Raw genomic sequence first — 16,650 nt, forward strand, 5'->3', positions numbered from 1 at the left:
TTTCTACAATAGTAACTTCTGGTGAACGATGCATTTTAATGATGAACTACGTTTATGCTGATTTTCTAATGGTGCATATAAGAACAATCTTTGGTTTTGCAGCCCTTAATCTTAGTTCAGTATTTGGCAAATATTGTTTATCATTGCAATATATATTTGGCCACTGGGTGGAGCTGTAACTGTACACTTTGGGGCTAATTCAGACCTGATCGCTAGGCTGCATTTTTTCGTACAGCGTACGATGAGGTCTAAACTGCGCATACGTATGCACAGCAATTCGCAGGCGCGTCGCAGGGTACAAAGCGGATCGCCGCTCAGCGATGGGTTTGTGCGAAGAATCCATTCGCACGGGCGTTCGCAAGGAGATTGACAGGAAGAAGCCGTTTGTGGGTGGCAACTGACCATTTTCTGGGAGTGGTTGGAAAAACACAGGCGGGTCCAAGCGTTTGCAGTGAGGGTTCCTCACGTCATTTCCGGTCCCAGACAGGCTGATGTGATTGCAGCGGCTGAGTAAGTCCTGGGCTGCGCAGAGACTGCACAAGATCTGTTTGTACACATGCGTTCGCTCACTTACAAAATGAAAGTACACTCCCCTACGGGCGGCGATTATGTGAACGCAGGACTGCAAAAAAAAACCCTAGCGAGCGAACAGGTCTGAATTAGCCCCATTGTGCCTTACTTAGGGTTTGATGCAAACCTGGCTAAAGCAACACACATCTGCACCTGGATGTTGGTATGCTAATAAAGCAAATGCAATTGTAGCATACAAATACAGGGCAGCCATATCTGTACACTACAATTGCTGCCCCAACCGTTAATCTGTCAGCACATTTTAAATGTGCCCCCCTCTCTCTGTCTACTAGCCCCCCCATCCCCCACACAAACCCTTTAGTAAAATATGTTTTTGAGAAAATGCAAAACTGCACCTTGGTCGGCCTGACTTGGGTCCCGACGGATGGACGTCGCACACAGTCCGGCAGCAGTCAGTGTCAGTGATTGACAGTCTTCTGTCATTTGGAGACTAGGGTGGGGAAGGCGAGGGCCTGCATTTCTCAATGTGTGACGAAGCCAGGATCCCTGTTGGATGATGGAGATTTCCTGGCCTCTTTGTTGGATCCCTAGTTACACCCCTTGTTCCGGGACTCACCCCCATCACATAAGCTCTCCACAGTCCCAGGCCCATTTCATCCTATGTACATGTAATAAAGTAAATGGAAATGTCTCAGCACAGATTATAAGACTGTATTCACACTACACAATGAAGGTGTAATATATACAAGAAAATCATTATAACTGTTGCGCAGGGATTTGGACATGCCCTGAAAACGCACCTGTTCATTAAGCCCATCAGCACTCCTCACACGCTTCCTCATGCCCTCTGTCCACCTTCCTCATCCTCATTGAGTGCTGCATCTCTTATTTCTCTAACGTCCTAAGTGGATGCTGGGGACTCCGTAAGGACCATGGGGAATAGCGGCTCCGCAGGAGACTGGGCACATCTAAAGAAAGCTTTAGGACTATGTGGTGTGCACTGGCTCCTCCCCCTATGACCCTCCTCCAAGCCTCAGTTAGATCTCTGTGCCCGAACGAGAAGGGTGCACACTAGGGGCTCTCCTGAGCTTCTTAGTGAAAGTTTTAGTTTAGGTTTTTTATTTTCAGTGAGACCTGCGTGCAGAGTGGATTGGGCTTCTTAGGCTACTGGACATTAGCTCCAGAGGGACGATCACAGGCCCAGCCTGGATGGGTCCCAGAGCCGCGCCGCCGGCCCCCTTACAGAGCCAGAAGGCAGAAGAGGTCCGGAAAATCGGCGGCAGAAGACGTCCTGTCTTCAACAAGGTAGCGCACAGCACTGCAGCTGTGCGCCATTGCTCTCAGCACACTTCACACTCCGGTCACTGAGGGTACAGGGCGCTGGGGGGGAGCGCCCTGAGACGCAATAATAAACACCTTGGATGGCAAAAGAATGCATCACATATAGCTCCTGGGCTATATGGATGCATTTAACCCCTGCCAAAATACATAGAAAAACGGGAGATAAGGCCGCCGATAAGGGGGCGGAGCCTATCTCCTCAGCACACTGGCGCCATTTTCCCTCACAGCTCCGTTGGAGGGAAGCTCCCTGTCTCTCCCCTGCAGTCACTACACTACAGAAAGGGTTATAAAAGAGAGGGGGGGCACTAATTACGCGCAGTATTAAAGATACAGCAGCTATAAGGGGAAAAACACTTATATAAGGTTATCCCTGTATATATATAGCGCTCTGGTGTGTGCTGGCAAACTCTCCCTCTGTCTCCCCAAAGGGCTAGTGGGGTCCTGTCCTCTATCAGAGCATTCCCTGTGTGTGTGCTGTATGTCGGTACATTTGTGTCGACATGTATGAGGAGAAAAATGATGTGGAGACGAAGCAGATTGCCTGTAATAGTGATGTCACCCCCTAGGGGGTCGACACCTGAGTGGATGAACTGTTGGAAGGAATTACATGACAGTGTCAGCTCTGTATAAAAGACAGTGGTTGACATGAGACAGCCGGCTACTCAGCTTGTGCCTGTCCAGACGTCTCATAGGCCGTCAGGGGCTCTAAAGCGCCCGTTACCTCAGATGGCAGTTATAGACGCCGACACGGATACTGACTCCAGTGTCGACGGTGAAGAGACAAATGTGACTTCCAGTAGGGCCACACGTTACATGATTGAGGCAATGAAAAATGTTATTACACATTTCTGATAATACGAGTACCACCAAAAAGGGGTATTATGTTCGGTGAGGAAAAACTACCTGTAGTTTTCCTGAATCTGAGAAATTAAATGAGGTGTGTGATGATGCGTGGTTTTCCCCCGATAACAACTGATAATTTCTAAAATGTTATTGGCATTATATCCTTTCCCGCCAGAGGTTAGGGTGCGTTGGGAAACACCCCCTAGGGTAGATAAAGCGCTCACACGCTTGTAAGGGCTCTACCCTCTCCTGAGATGGCCGCCCTTAAGGATCCTGCTGATAGAAAGCAGGAGGGTATCCTAAAATGTATTTACACACATACTGGTGTTATACTGCGACCAGCAATCGCCTCAGCCTGGATGTGCGGTGCTGGGTTGGCGTGGTCGGATTCCCTGACTGAAAATATTGATACCCTAGATAGGGACAGTATATTATTGCCTATAGAGCATTTAAAAGATGCATTTCTATATATGCGTGATACACAGCGGAATATTTGCCGACTGGCATCAAGTCTAAGTGCGTTGTCCATTTCTACCAGTAGAGGGTTATGGACACGTCAGTGGTCAGGTGATGCGTATTCCAAACGGCATTTGGAAGTATTGCCTTATTAAAGGGAGGAGTTATTTGGGGTCGGTCATTCAGACCTGGTGGCCACGGCAACAGCTGGGAAATCCACGTTTGTACCCCAGGTCGCCTCTCAACATGAGAAGACGCCGTATTATCAGGCGCAGTCTTTTCGTGGACAAGCGGGCAAAAGATTCCTCATTTCTGCCCCGTGACAGAGGGAGAGGAAAAAGGCTGCAGAAATCAGCCAGTTCCCAGGAACAGAAACCCTCTCCCGCCTCTGCCAAGCCCTCAGTATGACGCTGGGGCTTTACAAGCAGAATCAGGCACGGTGGGGGGCCCGTCTCAATGAATTTCAGCGCGCAGTGGGCTCACTCGCAAGTAGACCCCTGGATCCTTCAGGTGATATCTCAGGGGTACAAATTAGAATTCGAGACGTCTCCCCCTCGCCGTTTCCTAAAGTCGGCTTTACCAATGTCTCCTTCTGACAGGGAGACTGTTTTGGAAGCCATTCACAAGCTGTATTCCCAGCAGGTGATAACAAGGTACCCCTCCTGCAACAGGGAACGGGGTATTATTCCACACTGTTGTGGTACCGAAGCCGGACGGCTCGGTGAGACCGATTCTAAATCTAAAATCTTTGAACACTTACATACAGAGGTTCAAATTCAAGATTGAGTCACTCAGAGCAGTGATTGCGAACCTGGAAGAAGGGGACTACATGATGTCTCGGGACATCAAGGATGCTTACCTTCATGTCAAAATTTACCCTTCTCATCAAGGGTACCTCAGGTTTATGGTACAGAACTGTCACTATCAGTTCAGACGCTGCCGTATGGATGGTCCACGGCACCCCGGGTCTTTACCAAGGTAATGGCCGAAATGATGATATTCCTTCGAAGGAAGGGAATTTTAGTTATCCTTTACTTGGACGATTCCCTGTTAAGGGTAAGATCCAGGGAACAGTTGGAGGTCGGTGTAGCACTATTTCAGGTAGTGTTGCGGCAGCACGATTGGATTCTCAATATTCCAAAATCGCAGCTGGTTCCGACGACTTGTCTTCTGTTCCTAGGGATGATCCTGGACACAGTCCAGAAAAAGGCTTTTCTCCCGGAGGAGAAAGCCAGGGAGTTATCCGAGCTAGTCAGGAACCTCCTAAAACCGAGCCAAGTCTCAGTGCATCAATGCACAAGGGTTCTGGGTAAAATGGTGGCTTCCTACGAAGCAATCCCATTCGGCAGATTCCACGCAAGAACTTTCCAGTGGGACCTGCTGGACAAATGGTCCGGGTCGCATCTTCAGATGCATCAGCGGATAACCCTGTCACCAAGGACAAGGGTGTCCCTCCTGTGGTGGTTGCAGAGTGCTCATCTTCTAGAGGGCCGCAGATTCGGCATTCAGGACTGGGTCCTGGTGACCACGGATGCCAGCCTGCGAGGCTGGGGAGCAGTCACACAGGGAAGGAATATCCAGGGCTTATGGTCAAGTCTGGAGACATCACTTCACATAAATATCCTGAAGCTAAGGGCCATTTACAATGCTCTAAGCTTAGCAAGACCTCTGCTTCAAGGTCAGCCGGTGTTGATCCAGTCGGACAACATCACGGCAGTCACCCACGTAAACAGACAGGGTGGCACAAGAAGCAGGAGGGCAATGGCAGAAGCTGCAAGGATTCTTCGCTGGGCGGAAAATCATGTGATAGCACTGTCAGCAGTATTCATTCCGGGAGTGGACAACTGGGAAGCAGACTTCCTCAGCACGACCTCCACCCGGGAGAGTGGGGACTTCACCCAGAAGTCTTCCACATGATTATAAACCGTTGGGAAAAACTCGACAGGTATTGCGCCAGGTCAAGGGACCCTCAGGCAATAGCTGTAGACGTTCTGGTAACACCGTGGGTGTACCAGTCAGTGTATGTGTTCCCTCCTCTGCCTCTCATACCCAAGGTACTGAGATTGATAAGATGGAGAGGAGTAAGCACTATATTCGTGGCTCCGGATTGGCCAAGAAGGACTTGGTAACCGGAACTTCAAGAGATGCTCACGGAGGATCCGTGGCCTCTACCTCTAAGAAGGGACCTGCTCCAGCAAGGACCCTGTCTGTTCCAAGACTTACCGCGGCTGCGTTTGACGGCATGGCGGTTGAACGCCGGATCCTGAAAAGGCATTCCGGATGAAGTCATCCCTATCCTGATCAAAGCCAGGAAGGATGTAACCGCAAAACATTATCACCGCATTTGGCGAAAATATGTTGCGTGGTGCGAGGCCAGTAAGGCCCGACGGAGGAAATTCAACTGGGTCGTTTCCTACATTTCCTGCAAACAGGAGTGTCTATGGGCCTGAAATTGGGGTCCATTAAGGTTCAAATTTCGGCCCTGTCAATTTTCTTCCAAAAAGAACTAGCTTCAGTTCCTGAAGTTCAGACGTTTGTAAAAGGGGTACTGCATATACAGCCTCCTTTTGTGCCTTCAGTGGCACTTTGGGATCTCAATGTAGTTTTTGGGTTCCAAAAGTCACATGGGTTTGAACCACTTAAATCTGTGGAGTTAAAATATCTCACATGGAATGTGGTCATGCTGTTGGCCCTGGCCTGGGCCAGGCGCGTGTCAGAATTGGCGGCTTTATCCTGTAAAAGCCCTTATCTGATTTTCCATTCGGACAGGGCGGAATTGAGGACTCGTCCTCAGTTTCTCCCTAAGGTGGTTTCAGCGTTTCACCTGAACCAACCTATTGTGGTGCCTGCAGCTACTAGGGACTTGGAGGACTCCAAGTTGCTAGACGTTGTCAGGGCCCTAAAAAATATATGTTTCCAGGACGGCTGGAGTCAGGAAATCTGACTCGCTGTTTATCCTGTATGCACCCAACAAGCTGGGTGCTCCTGCTTCTAAGCAGACTATTGCTCGTTGGATTTGTAGTACAATTCAGCTTGCACATTCTGTGGCAGGCCTGCCACAGCCAAAAATCTGTAAATGCCCACTCCACAAGGAAGGTGGGCTCATCTTGGGCGGCTGCCCGAGGGGTCTCGGCTTTACAACTTTGCCGAGCAGCTACTTGGTCAGGAGCAAATACGTTTGTAAAATTCTACAAAATTGATACCCTGGCTGAGGAGGACCTGGAGTTCTCTCATTTGGTGCTGCAGAGTCATCCGCACTCTCCCGCCCGTTTGGGAGCTTTGGTATAATCCCCATGGTCCTTACGGAGTCCCCAGCATCCACTTAGGACGTTAGAGAGAATAAGAATTTACTTACCGATAATTCTATTTCTCGTAGTCCGTAGTGGATGCTGGGCGCCCATCCCAAGTGCGGATTGTCTGCAATACTGGTACATAGTTATTGTTACCAAAAAATCGGGTTATTGCTGTAGTGAGCCATCTTTTCTAGAGGCTCCTCTGTTATCATGCTGTTAACTGGGTTCAGATCACAAGTTGTATGGTGTGATTGGTGTGGCTGGTATGAGTCTTACCCGGGATTCAAAATCCTTCCTTATTGTGTACGCTCGTCCGGGCACAGTATCCTAACTGAGGCTTGGAGAAGGGTCATAGGGGGAGGAGCCAGTGCACACCACATAGTCCTAAAGCTTTCTTTAGATGTGCCCAGTCTCCTGCGGAGCCGCTATTCCCCATGGTCCTTACGGAGTCCCCAGCATCCACTACGGACTACGAGAAATAGAATTATCGGTAAGTAAATTCTTATTTTTGTTGTATTATTATCTCAGTTTGGTGGTTGCCCCTTTAATGTCCTTTTGAACTGTTTAATATTGTGTTGTTTGCTTATATCATTGTCATTTTGCCTGTGCTGCACTATAGACACTTGGTGGCGCCATACCAATAAGAGATAATAACAGTGATGGAAGAAATGACCGTATTTGCCATCCTAGGTCCTGCCTATGTCACTGTTACATACATTCAGTTATGGTGCCATGTTTGGGCACAGTTAGTATCCCGCCAGGTTCCAACGTCCGATCTGTATGGGCCGTTGGATGGGAAAGACACAAGGTGACAATATCACATCCCAGTAATGTCTGTATCAATAGGATTGACATTCATCTGAGTGAGCTAGGACTCTAATTACGTCTTTTTAGATTAATTAGAGCTTTATTTTAATGTATTTTTTTTCTGTAAACACAGTTTGAAAGATTCCGTAGTAAAATCATACAGGCCGCATACACTGCCCCTGGATTCAAGGGTCCACAAGTTGAGATCTCCGATACAGAAATCCTGGACACCATGCAGGTAAGATATGTACTTGTATGGTCAGGCTCTGTGCATATATCACGTAGATTAAAATCTGTGTCCTACCCACTTCCTGAGTTCAGCTTCTTTTTATTGCTTTGTTATCTTCAATATTTAACTGTGCTTTATTTTCATTTGTATCCACAAGTATGACCAGGCATCCTGCATGTGTTTATATAGGGACCTGAATCTTGCATCAACTTCCACTTAAACCCCTTTCACACATACACCAAAAACCTGGGTTTTTGCCGGGGCAGGTGGCTCAACCCGGGGTCTTGGCTTTGTGTGAACAGACCCAATCTGCAACCCTTCTCGGTTCAAAAGTTTTTCCCCAGGAGTGATCAGGGTCACCACTAGTGTAAATGGAGGCAAACTGGGTTTTTGGTCCTGGGTTGTCAGAAAACGAGTTTTATGGTAAGAACTAACCTTTGTTAAAACATTTTCTGCGAGGTACACTGGGCTCCACAAGGAAACACATAGGGGTGTAGAGTAGGATCTTGATCCGAGGCACCAACAGGCTCAAAAGCTTTGACTGTTCCCAGAATGCACAGCGCCGCCTCCTCTATAACCCCGCCTCCCTGCACAGGAGCTCAGTTTTTAGTTAACCAGCTTAATGCAGTAACAGGAAAAGAGACGACAACGGTTACTAGCCACATACACCACACTCTCACGACAGGAGAAGTGTCAGCGGCTAATGCCATACCAACCCAAAGAAGCCAAGTGCGTCAGGGTGGGCGTCTTGTGGAGCCCAGTGTACCTCGCAGAAAGAGTTTTCTCTATCGTCCTAGTGGATGCTGGGGTTCCTGAAAGGACCATGGGGAATCGCGGCTCCGCAGGAGACAGGGCACAAAAAGTAAAGCTTTAGGATCAGGTGGTGTGCACTGGCTCCTCCCCCTATGACCCTCCTCCAAGCCTCAGTTAGATTTTTGTGCCCGGCCGAGAAGGGTGCAATCTAGGTGGCTCTCCTAAAGAGCTGCTTAGAAAAGTTTAGCTTAGGTTTTTTATTTTACAGGGAGTCCTGCTGGCAACAGGATCACTGCAACGAGGGACTTAGGGGAGAAGAAGTGAACTCACCTGCGTGCAGGATGGATTGGCTTCTTTGGCTACTGGACATTAGCTCCAGAGGGACGATCACAGGTACAGCCTGGATGGTCACCGGAGCCTCGCCGCCGGCCCCCTTGCAGATGCTGAAACAAGAAGAAGGTCCAGAATCGGCGGCATGAAGACTCCTCAGTCTTCTTAAGGTAGCGCACAGCACTGCAGCTGTGCGCCATTTCCTCTCAGCACACTTCACACGGCAGTCACTGAGGGTGCAGGGCGCTGGAAGGGGGGCGCCCTGGGAGGCAATGAAAACCTATTTTTGGCTAAAAATACCTCACATATAGCCTCCGGGGGCTATATGGAGATATTTAACCCCTGCCAGAATCCGTTAAGAGCGGGAGACGAGGCCGCCGAAAAAGGGGCGGGGCCTATCTCCTCAGCACACAGCGCCATTTTCCCTCACAGAAAGGCTGGAGGGAAGGCTCCCAGGCTCTCCCCTGCACTGCACTACAGAAACAGGGTTAAAACAGAGAGGGGGGGCACTAATTTGGCGTTAGAAATATATAAAAAAGATGCTATAAGGGAAAACACTTATATAAGGTTGTCCCTATATAATTATAGCGTTTTTGGTGTGTGCTGGCAAACTCTCCCTCTGTCTCTCCAAAGGGCTAGTAGGTCCTGTCCTCTATCAGAGCATTCCCTGTGTGTGTGCTGTGTGTCGGTACGTGTGTGTCGACATGTATGAGGACGATGTTGGTGAGGAGGCGGAGCAATTGCCTGTAATGGTGATGTCACTCTCTAGGGAGTCGACACCGGAATGGATGGCTTATTTAGGGAATTACGTGATAATGTCAACACGCGGCAAGGTCGGTTGACGACATGAGACGGCCGACAAACAATTAGTACCGGTCCAGACGTCTCAAAAACACCGTCAGGGGTTTTAAAACGCCCGTTTACTTTAGTCGGTCGACACAGACACAGACAGGGACACTGAATCCAGTGTCGACGGTGAATAAACAAACGTATTCCTTATTAGGGCCACACGTTAAGGGCAATGAAGGAGGTGTTACATATTTCTGATACTACAAGTACCACAAAAGAGGGTATTATGTGGGATGTGAAAAAACTACCGTAGTTTTTCCTGAATCAGATAAATTAAATGAAGTGTGTGATGAAAACACCCCTTAGGGTGGATAAGGCGCTCACACGCTTATCAGAACAAGTGGCGGTACCGTCTATAGATAGGGCCGTCCTCAAGGAGCCAGCTGACAGGAGGCTGGAAAATATCATAAAAAGTATATACACACATACTGGTGTTATACTGCGACCAGCGATCGCCTCAGCCTGGATGTGCAGAGCTGGGGTGGCTTGGTCGGATTCCCTGACTAAAAATATTGATACCCTTGACAGGGACAGTATTTTATTGACTATAGAGCATTTAAAGGATGCATTTCTATATATGCGAGATGCACAGAGGGATATTTGCACTCTGGCATCAAGAGTAAGTGCGATGTCCATATCTGCCAGAAGATGTTTATGGACACGACAGTGGTCAGGTGATGCAGATTCCAAACGGCACAAAGGTGTATTGCCGTATAAAGGAAGAGGAGTTATTTGGGGTCGGTCCATCGGACCTGGTGGCCACGGCAACTGCTGGAAAATCCACCGTTTTTTACCCTAAGTCACATCTCTGCAGAAAAAGACACCGTCTTTTCAGCTTCAGTCCTTTCGTCCCTATAAGAGTCATATCTGCCCAGGGATAGAGGAAAGGGAAGAAGACTGCAGCAGGCAGCCCATTCCCAGGAACAGAAGCGTTCCACCGCTTCTGACAAGCTCTCAGCATGACGCTGAGACCGTACAGGACCCCTGGATCCTACAAGTAGTATCCCAGGGGTACAGATTGGAATGTCGAGACGTTTCCCCTGCGCAGGCTCCTGAAGTCTGCTTTACCAAGGTCTCCCTCCGACAAGGAGGCAGTATGGGAAAAAAATCACGAGCTGTATTCCCAGCAGGTGATAATTAAATTACCCCTCCTACAACAAGAAAAGGGGTATTATTCCACACTATATTGTGGTACTGAAGCCAGAAGGCTAGGTGAGACCTATTCTAAATCTAAAAAAATTTGAACACTTACAAAGGTTCAAATCAAGATGGAGTCACTCAGAGCAGTGATAACGAACCGGGAAGAAGGGGACTATATGGTGTCCCGAGACATCAGGGATGCTTACCTCCATGTCCCAAATTTGCCCTTATCACTAAGGGTACCTCAGGTTCGTGGTACAGAACTGTCACTATCAGTTTCAGACGCTGCCGTTTGGATTGTCCACGGCACCCCGGGTCTTTACCAAGGTAATGGCCGAAATGATGGTTCTTCTTCGAAGAAAAGGCGTCTTAATTATCCCTTACTTGGACGATCTCCTGATAAGGGCAAAGTCCAGGGAACAGTTGGAGGTCGGAGTAGCACTATCTCGGATACTGTTACAACAGCAGGGGTGGATTCTAAATATTCCAAAATCACAGCTGATCCCGACAACAAGTCTCCTGTGCTTGGGGATGATTCTGGACACAGTCCAGAAAAAGGTGTTTCTCCCGGAAGAGAAAGCCAGGGAGTTATCCGAGCTAGTCAGGAACCTCCTAAAATCAGTGCATCATTGCACAAGGGCCATGGTAAAAAAAAAAATGGTGACTTCCTTCGAAGCAATTCCAGTCGGCAGATTTCATGCAAGAACTTTTCAGTGGGATCTGCTGGACAAATGGTCCGGATCGCATCTTCAGATGCATCAGCGGATAACCCTATATCCAAGGACAAGGGTGTCTCTCCTGTGGTGGTTACAGAGTGCTCATCTTCTAGAGGGCCGCAGATTCGGCATTCAGTTTTGGATGTTGGTGACCACGGAGGCCAGCCCGAGAGGCTGGGGAGCAGTCACACAAGGAAAAAATTTTCCAGGGAGTGTGATCAAGTCTGGAGACTTTTCTCCACATAAATATAGCTAAGGGTAAATTTATAATGCTCTAAGCTTAGCAAGACCTCTGCTTCAAGGTCAGCCGGTATTGATCCAGTGGGATAAAACATCACGGCAGTCGCCCACGTAAATAGACAGGGCGGCACAAGAAGCAGGAGGGCAGTGGCAAAAAACTGCAAGGACTTTTCGCTGGGCGGAAAATCATGTGATAGCACTGTCAGCAGTGTTTCATTCCGGGAATGGAAACTGGGAAGCAGACTTCCTCAGTAGGCACGACCTCCACCCGGCAGAGTGGGAACTTCATGGGGAAGTTTTTCCACATGATTGTAAACCGTTGGGAATTACAAAAGGTGGACATGATGGCGTCCCGTCTGAACAAAAAACGGGACAGGTATTGCGCCAGGTTAAGAGACCCTCAGGCAATAGCTGTGGACGTTCTGGTAACACCGTGGGTGTACCAGTCGGTGTATGTGTTCCATCCTCTGCTTTTCATACCTAAGGTACTGAGAATTATAAGACGTAGAGGAGTAAGAACTATACTCATGGCTCCGGATTGGCCAAGAAGGACTTGGTACCCGGAACTTCAAGAGATGCTCACAGAGGACTTATGGCCTCTGCCGCTAAGAAGGGACTTGTTTCAGCAAGTACCATGTCTGTTCCAAGACTTACCGCAGCTGCGTTTGACGGCATGGCGGTGGAACGCCGGATCCTAAGGGAAAAGGCATTCAGGAAGAGGTCATTCCTACCCTGGTCAAAGCCAGAAAGGAGGTGACCGCACAACATTATCACCACATGTGGCGAAAATATGTTGCGTGGTGTGAGGCCAGGAAGGCCCCACGAAGAAATTTCAACTCGGTCGATTCCTGCATTTCCTGCAAACAGGAGTGTCTATGGGCCTCAAATTGGGGTCCATTAAGGTTCAAATTTCGGCCCTGTCGATTTTTCTTCCAGAAAGAATTGGCTTCAGTTCCTGAAGTCCAGAAGTTTGTCAAGGGAGTATTGCATATACAACCCCCTTTTGTGCCTCCAGTGGCACTGTGGGATCTCAACGTAGTTATGGGATTCCTCAAAACACATTGGTTTAAAACCAGTCAAATCTGTGGATTTGAAGCATCTCACATGAAAAGTGAACATGCTCTTGGACCTGGCCTGGACCAGGCGAGTGTAAAATTGGTGGTTTTTTTCTCAAAAAAGCCCATATCTGTTTGTCCATTCGGACAGGGCAGAGCTGCGGACTCGTCCCCAGTTCTCTCCCTAAGGTGGTGTCAGTGTTTCACCTGAACCAGCTTATTGTGGTGTCTTGCGCCTACTAGGGACTTGGAGGACTCCAAGTTGCTAGATGTGGTCAGGGCCCTGAAAATATAGGTTCCAGGACGGCTGGAGTCAGGAAAACTGACTTGCTGTTATCCTGTATGCACCCAACAAACTGGGTGCTCTTGCTTCTAAGCAGACTTTTGCTAGTTGGATGTGTAATACAATTCAGCTTGCACATTCTGTGGCAGGCCTGCCACAGCCAAAATATGTAAATGCCCATTCCACAAGGAAGGTGGGCTCATCTTGGGCGGCTGCCCGAGGGGTCTCGGCTTTACAACTTTGCCGAGCGGCTATTTAGTCAGGGGCAAACACGTTTGTAAAATCCTACAAATTTGATAACCTGGCTAAGGAGGACCTGGAGTTCTCTCATTCGGTGCTGCAGAGTCATCCGCACTCTCCTGCCCGTTTGGGAGCTTTGGTATAATCCCCATGGTCCTTTCAGGAACCCCAGCATCCACTAGGACGATAGAGAAAATAAGAATTTACTTGCCGATAATTCTATTTCTCGGAGTCCGTAGTGGATGCTGGGCGCCCATCCCAAGTGCGGATTATCTGCAATACTTGTACATAGTTACAAAAATCGGGTTATTATTGTTGTGAGCCATCTTTCAGAGGCTCCGCTGTTATCATACTGTTAACTGGGTTCAGATCACAGGTTGTACAGTGTGATTGGTGTGGCTGGTATGAGTCTTACCCGGGATTCATAAATCCTTCCTTATTGTGTACGCTCGTCCGGGCACAGTATCCTAACTGAGGCTTGGAGGAGGGTCATAGGGGGAGGAGCCAGTGCACACCACCTGATCCTAAAGCTTTACTTTTTGTGCCCTGTCTCCTGCGGAGCCGCTATTCCCCATGGTCCTTTCAGGAACCCCAGCATCCACTACGGACTCCGAGAAATAGAATTATCGGTAAGTAAATTCTTATTTTAACAAAGGTAAGTTCTTACCATAAAACTCGTTTTCTGCTGCGGGGTACACTGGGCTCCACAAGGAAAGACATAGGGGATGTCCTAAAGCAGTTCCTTATGGGAGGGGACGCACTGTAGCGGGCACAAGAACCCGGCGTCCAAAGGAAACATCCTGGGAAGCGGCAGTATCAAAGGCATAGAACCTTCTGAACGTGTTCACAGAGGACCACGTAGCCGCCTTGCACAATTGTTCAAGAGTCGCACCACGGCGGGCCGCCCAAGAAGGTCCAACAGACCGAGTAGAATGGGCCGTAATGTGAGCAGGAGCTGATAGACCAGCCCTCACATAAGCATGTGCAATCACCATTCTAATCCATCTGGCCAAAGTTTGCTTGTGAGCAGGCCAGCCCCGTTTGTGAAATCCAAACAGCACAAAGAGAGAATCAGATTTCCTAATAGAAGCAGTTCTCTTCACATAGATACGGAGAGCCCGTACCACACCCAAAGACCGCTCTTTGGGAGATAGATCAGGAGAAACAAGTGCCAGAACCACAATCTCCTGGTTAAGGTGGAACGAAGAAACCACCTTAGGTAAATATCCGGGACGAGTCCTAAGAACCGCCCGGTCACGGTGAAATATCAGATATGGAGAACTACAAGACAAGGCACCCAAATCCGACACTCTTCTAGCTGAAGCAATAGCCAGCAGAAACACCACCTTAAGGGAAAGCCACTTAAGATCAGCTGAACCAAGAGGTTCAAACGGAGACTCTTGTAATGCCTCCAAAACCACCGACAAGTCCCAAGGAGCCACAGGGAGGTTGGATACGCAACACGCCCTGAGTAAAGGTATGCACATCAGGTAAGGTCGCAATCTTTCTCTGAAACCACACCGACAAGGCAGATATTTGAACCTTGAGGGAGGCCAGACGCAGGCCTAAGTCTAGGCCCTGCTGAAGAAAGGCCAACAAGTTGGCTATACTAAACTTGGAAGCGTCATAACTGTTAGATGCGCACCAAACAAAGTAAGAATGCCAGATCCTATAGTAAATCCAGCAGAAGCCGGTTTCCGGGCCCGCAACATAGTTTGAATGACCGCCTCAGAAGACCCTTTAGCCCTCAAGACGGAAGCTTCAAGAGCCACGCCGTCAAAGACAGCCGGGCTAGGTCCTGGTAGACACAGGGGCCCTGAATGAGGAGGTCTGGGTGTTGTGGAAGTAGAATTGGACGCTCTGACGATAGGCCTTGCAGGTCTGAGAACAAGTGCCGTCTGGGCCAAGCTGGAGCTATGAGAAGCAGAATTCCTCTTTCTTGCTTGAACTTCCGAATTACCCTGGGCAGGAGTGACACCGGAGGGAACACGTACGGCAGCCAAAACCTCCACGGCACCGCCAGCGCATCCACGAATGCTGCTTGAGGATCCATTGTCCTTGCTCCGAAGACCGGAACCTTGTGATTGTGTCGAGACGCCATCAGATCTACGTCTGGAAGGCCCCATTTTTCCACTAGGAATTGAAACACTTCTGGATGGAGGCCCCACTCTCCGGCGTGTACGTCCTGACGACTGAGAAAGTCCGCTTCCCAATTCTGGACTCCCGGAATGAATATTGCCGATATGGCCGGTAGATGGCGTTCCGCCCAATGTAGAATCCGTGAGACTTCCTTCATTGCCAAACGGCTTCGAGTGCCGCCTTGATGATTTATGTAAACCACTGTGGTGGCGTTGTCCGACTGTACTTGAACAGGACGGTTCTGAATTAAATGCTGGGCCAGGTTCAACGCATTGAAGACCGCCCGCAATTCCAGAATGTTGATCGAAAGGAGAGATTCCTTCTTGGTCCACCGACCCTGAAGGGAGTGTTGCTCCAGCACCGCGCCCCTCTTAGACTGGCATCTGTCGTCAACAGGACCCAGTCGGATATCCAGAAGGGACGGCCCCTGCACAATCGTTGGTCCTGGAGCCACCAGTGCAGCGACAGATGGACCTCCGGAGTCAATGAGATCATGTGAGACCTGATCCGGTGAGGCAGTCCGTCCCACTTGGCTAGAATCAGCCTCTGGAGGGGGCGAGAATGGAATGGAGCATACTTTTCACAAACCTGTTCAATGCCTTGAGGTTGAGAATTGGCCGGGAGGACCCATACGGTTTCGGGACCAGAAACAGCGGAGAATAGTACCCCCGGCCCATCTGAGCAAGAGGCACCTGTACTACGACTCCTGTATCCAGGAGGGTCTGTACCACCGAATGTAGAGTGTTTGCCTTTGTCTGGTCCAACGGGACGTCTGTCCGGCAAAATCGATGAGGGGGTTGGTTTTTGAAGGCTATGGCGTAACCTCGAGTGACGACTTCCCGTACCCAGGCATCTGAAGTGGTCTTCAACCATTCCTGGGTATACCCTAGAAGCCGGCCCCCCACCCTGGGATCCCCCAGGGGGAGGCCCGCCCCGTCATGTGGCAGGCTTATCGGTCTTTGAAGCTGGCTGACGGGCAGCCCAGGCTCTTTTGGGCTTCGGCTTACCAGGTTTGGAAGTGCGGGCCTGCTTGTTGTACGCCTGACCTTTTGCTTTACCTGAAGGACGAAAGGGGCGAAAGGAAGTACCTTTAGCCTTCGACACAGAAGGAGCGGTACTTGGCAGACAGGCAGTTTTGGCAGTAGCCAAATCAGCCACTATCTTATTTAAGTCCTCCCCAAACAGAATATCTCCCTTGAAAGGGAGTACCTCCAGGGTTTTTCTAGAGTCCAGATCCACAGACCAGGATCTCAGCAACAATATCCGGCGAGCCAGGACTGATGAAGTAGAGGCCTTGACTGCTAGGATACCGGCATCAGAAGCCGCCTCTTTAATATAGTGAGAAGCTGTGACAATATATGACAACCATTGTCTAGCATGGTCAGAATAGATTTCAGCTTCTAAC

The 16,650-nt window shown here is 49.2% G+C and overlaps 1 protein-coding gene across 11 annotated transcripts in view; it reads left to right on the forward strand.

Annotated features, from left to right (window-relative positions):
* The window catches only part of CCDC27 (coiled-coil domain containing 27), a 281,519-nt gene that overhangs the window by 255,004 nt on the left and 9,865 nt on the right, over positions 1–16,650 (forward strand). For all 11 annotated transcript variants that reach the window (XM_063943570.1, XM_063943568.1, XM_063943573.1 and 8 more), the window contains one exon: positions 7,405–7,509. In XM_063943570.1, the coding sequence (XP_063799640.1) occupies positions 7,405–7,509 (105 nt within the window). The remainder of the gene's footprint in view (positions 1–7,404; positions 7,510–16,650) is intronic.

This window comes from Pseudophryne corroboree, chromosome 10, assembly GCF_028390025.1.
Source record: "Pseudophryne corroboree isolate aPseCor3 chromosome 10, aPseCor3.hap2, whole genome shotgun sequence".
Classification (NCBI taxonomy): Eukaryota; Metazoa; Chordata; class Amphibia; order Anura; family Myobatrachidae; genus Pseudophryne; species Pseudophryne corroboree.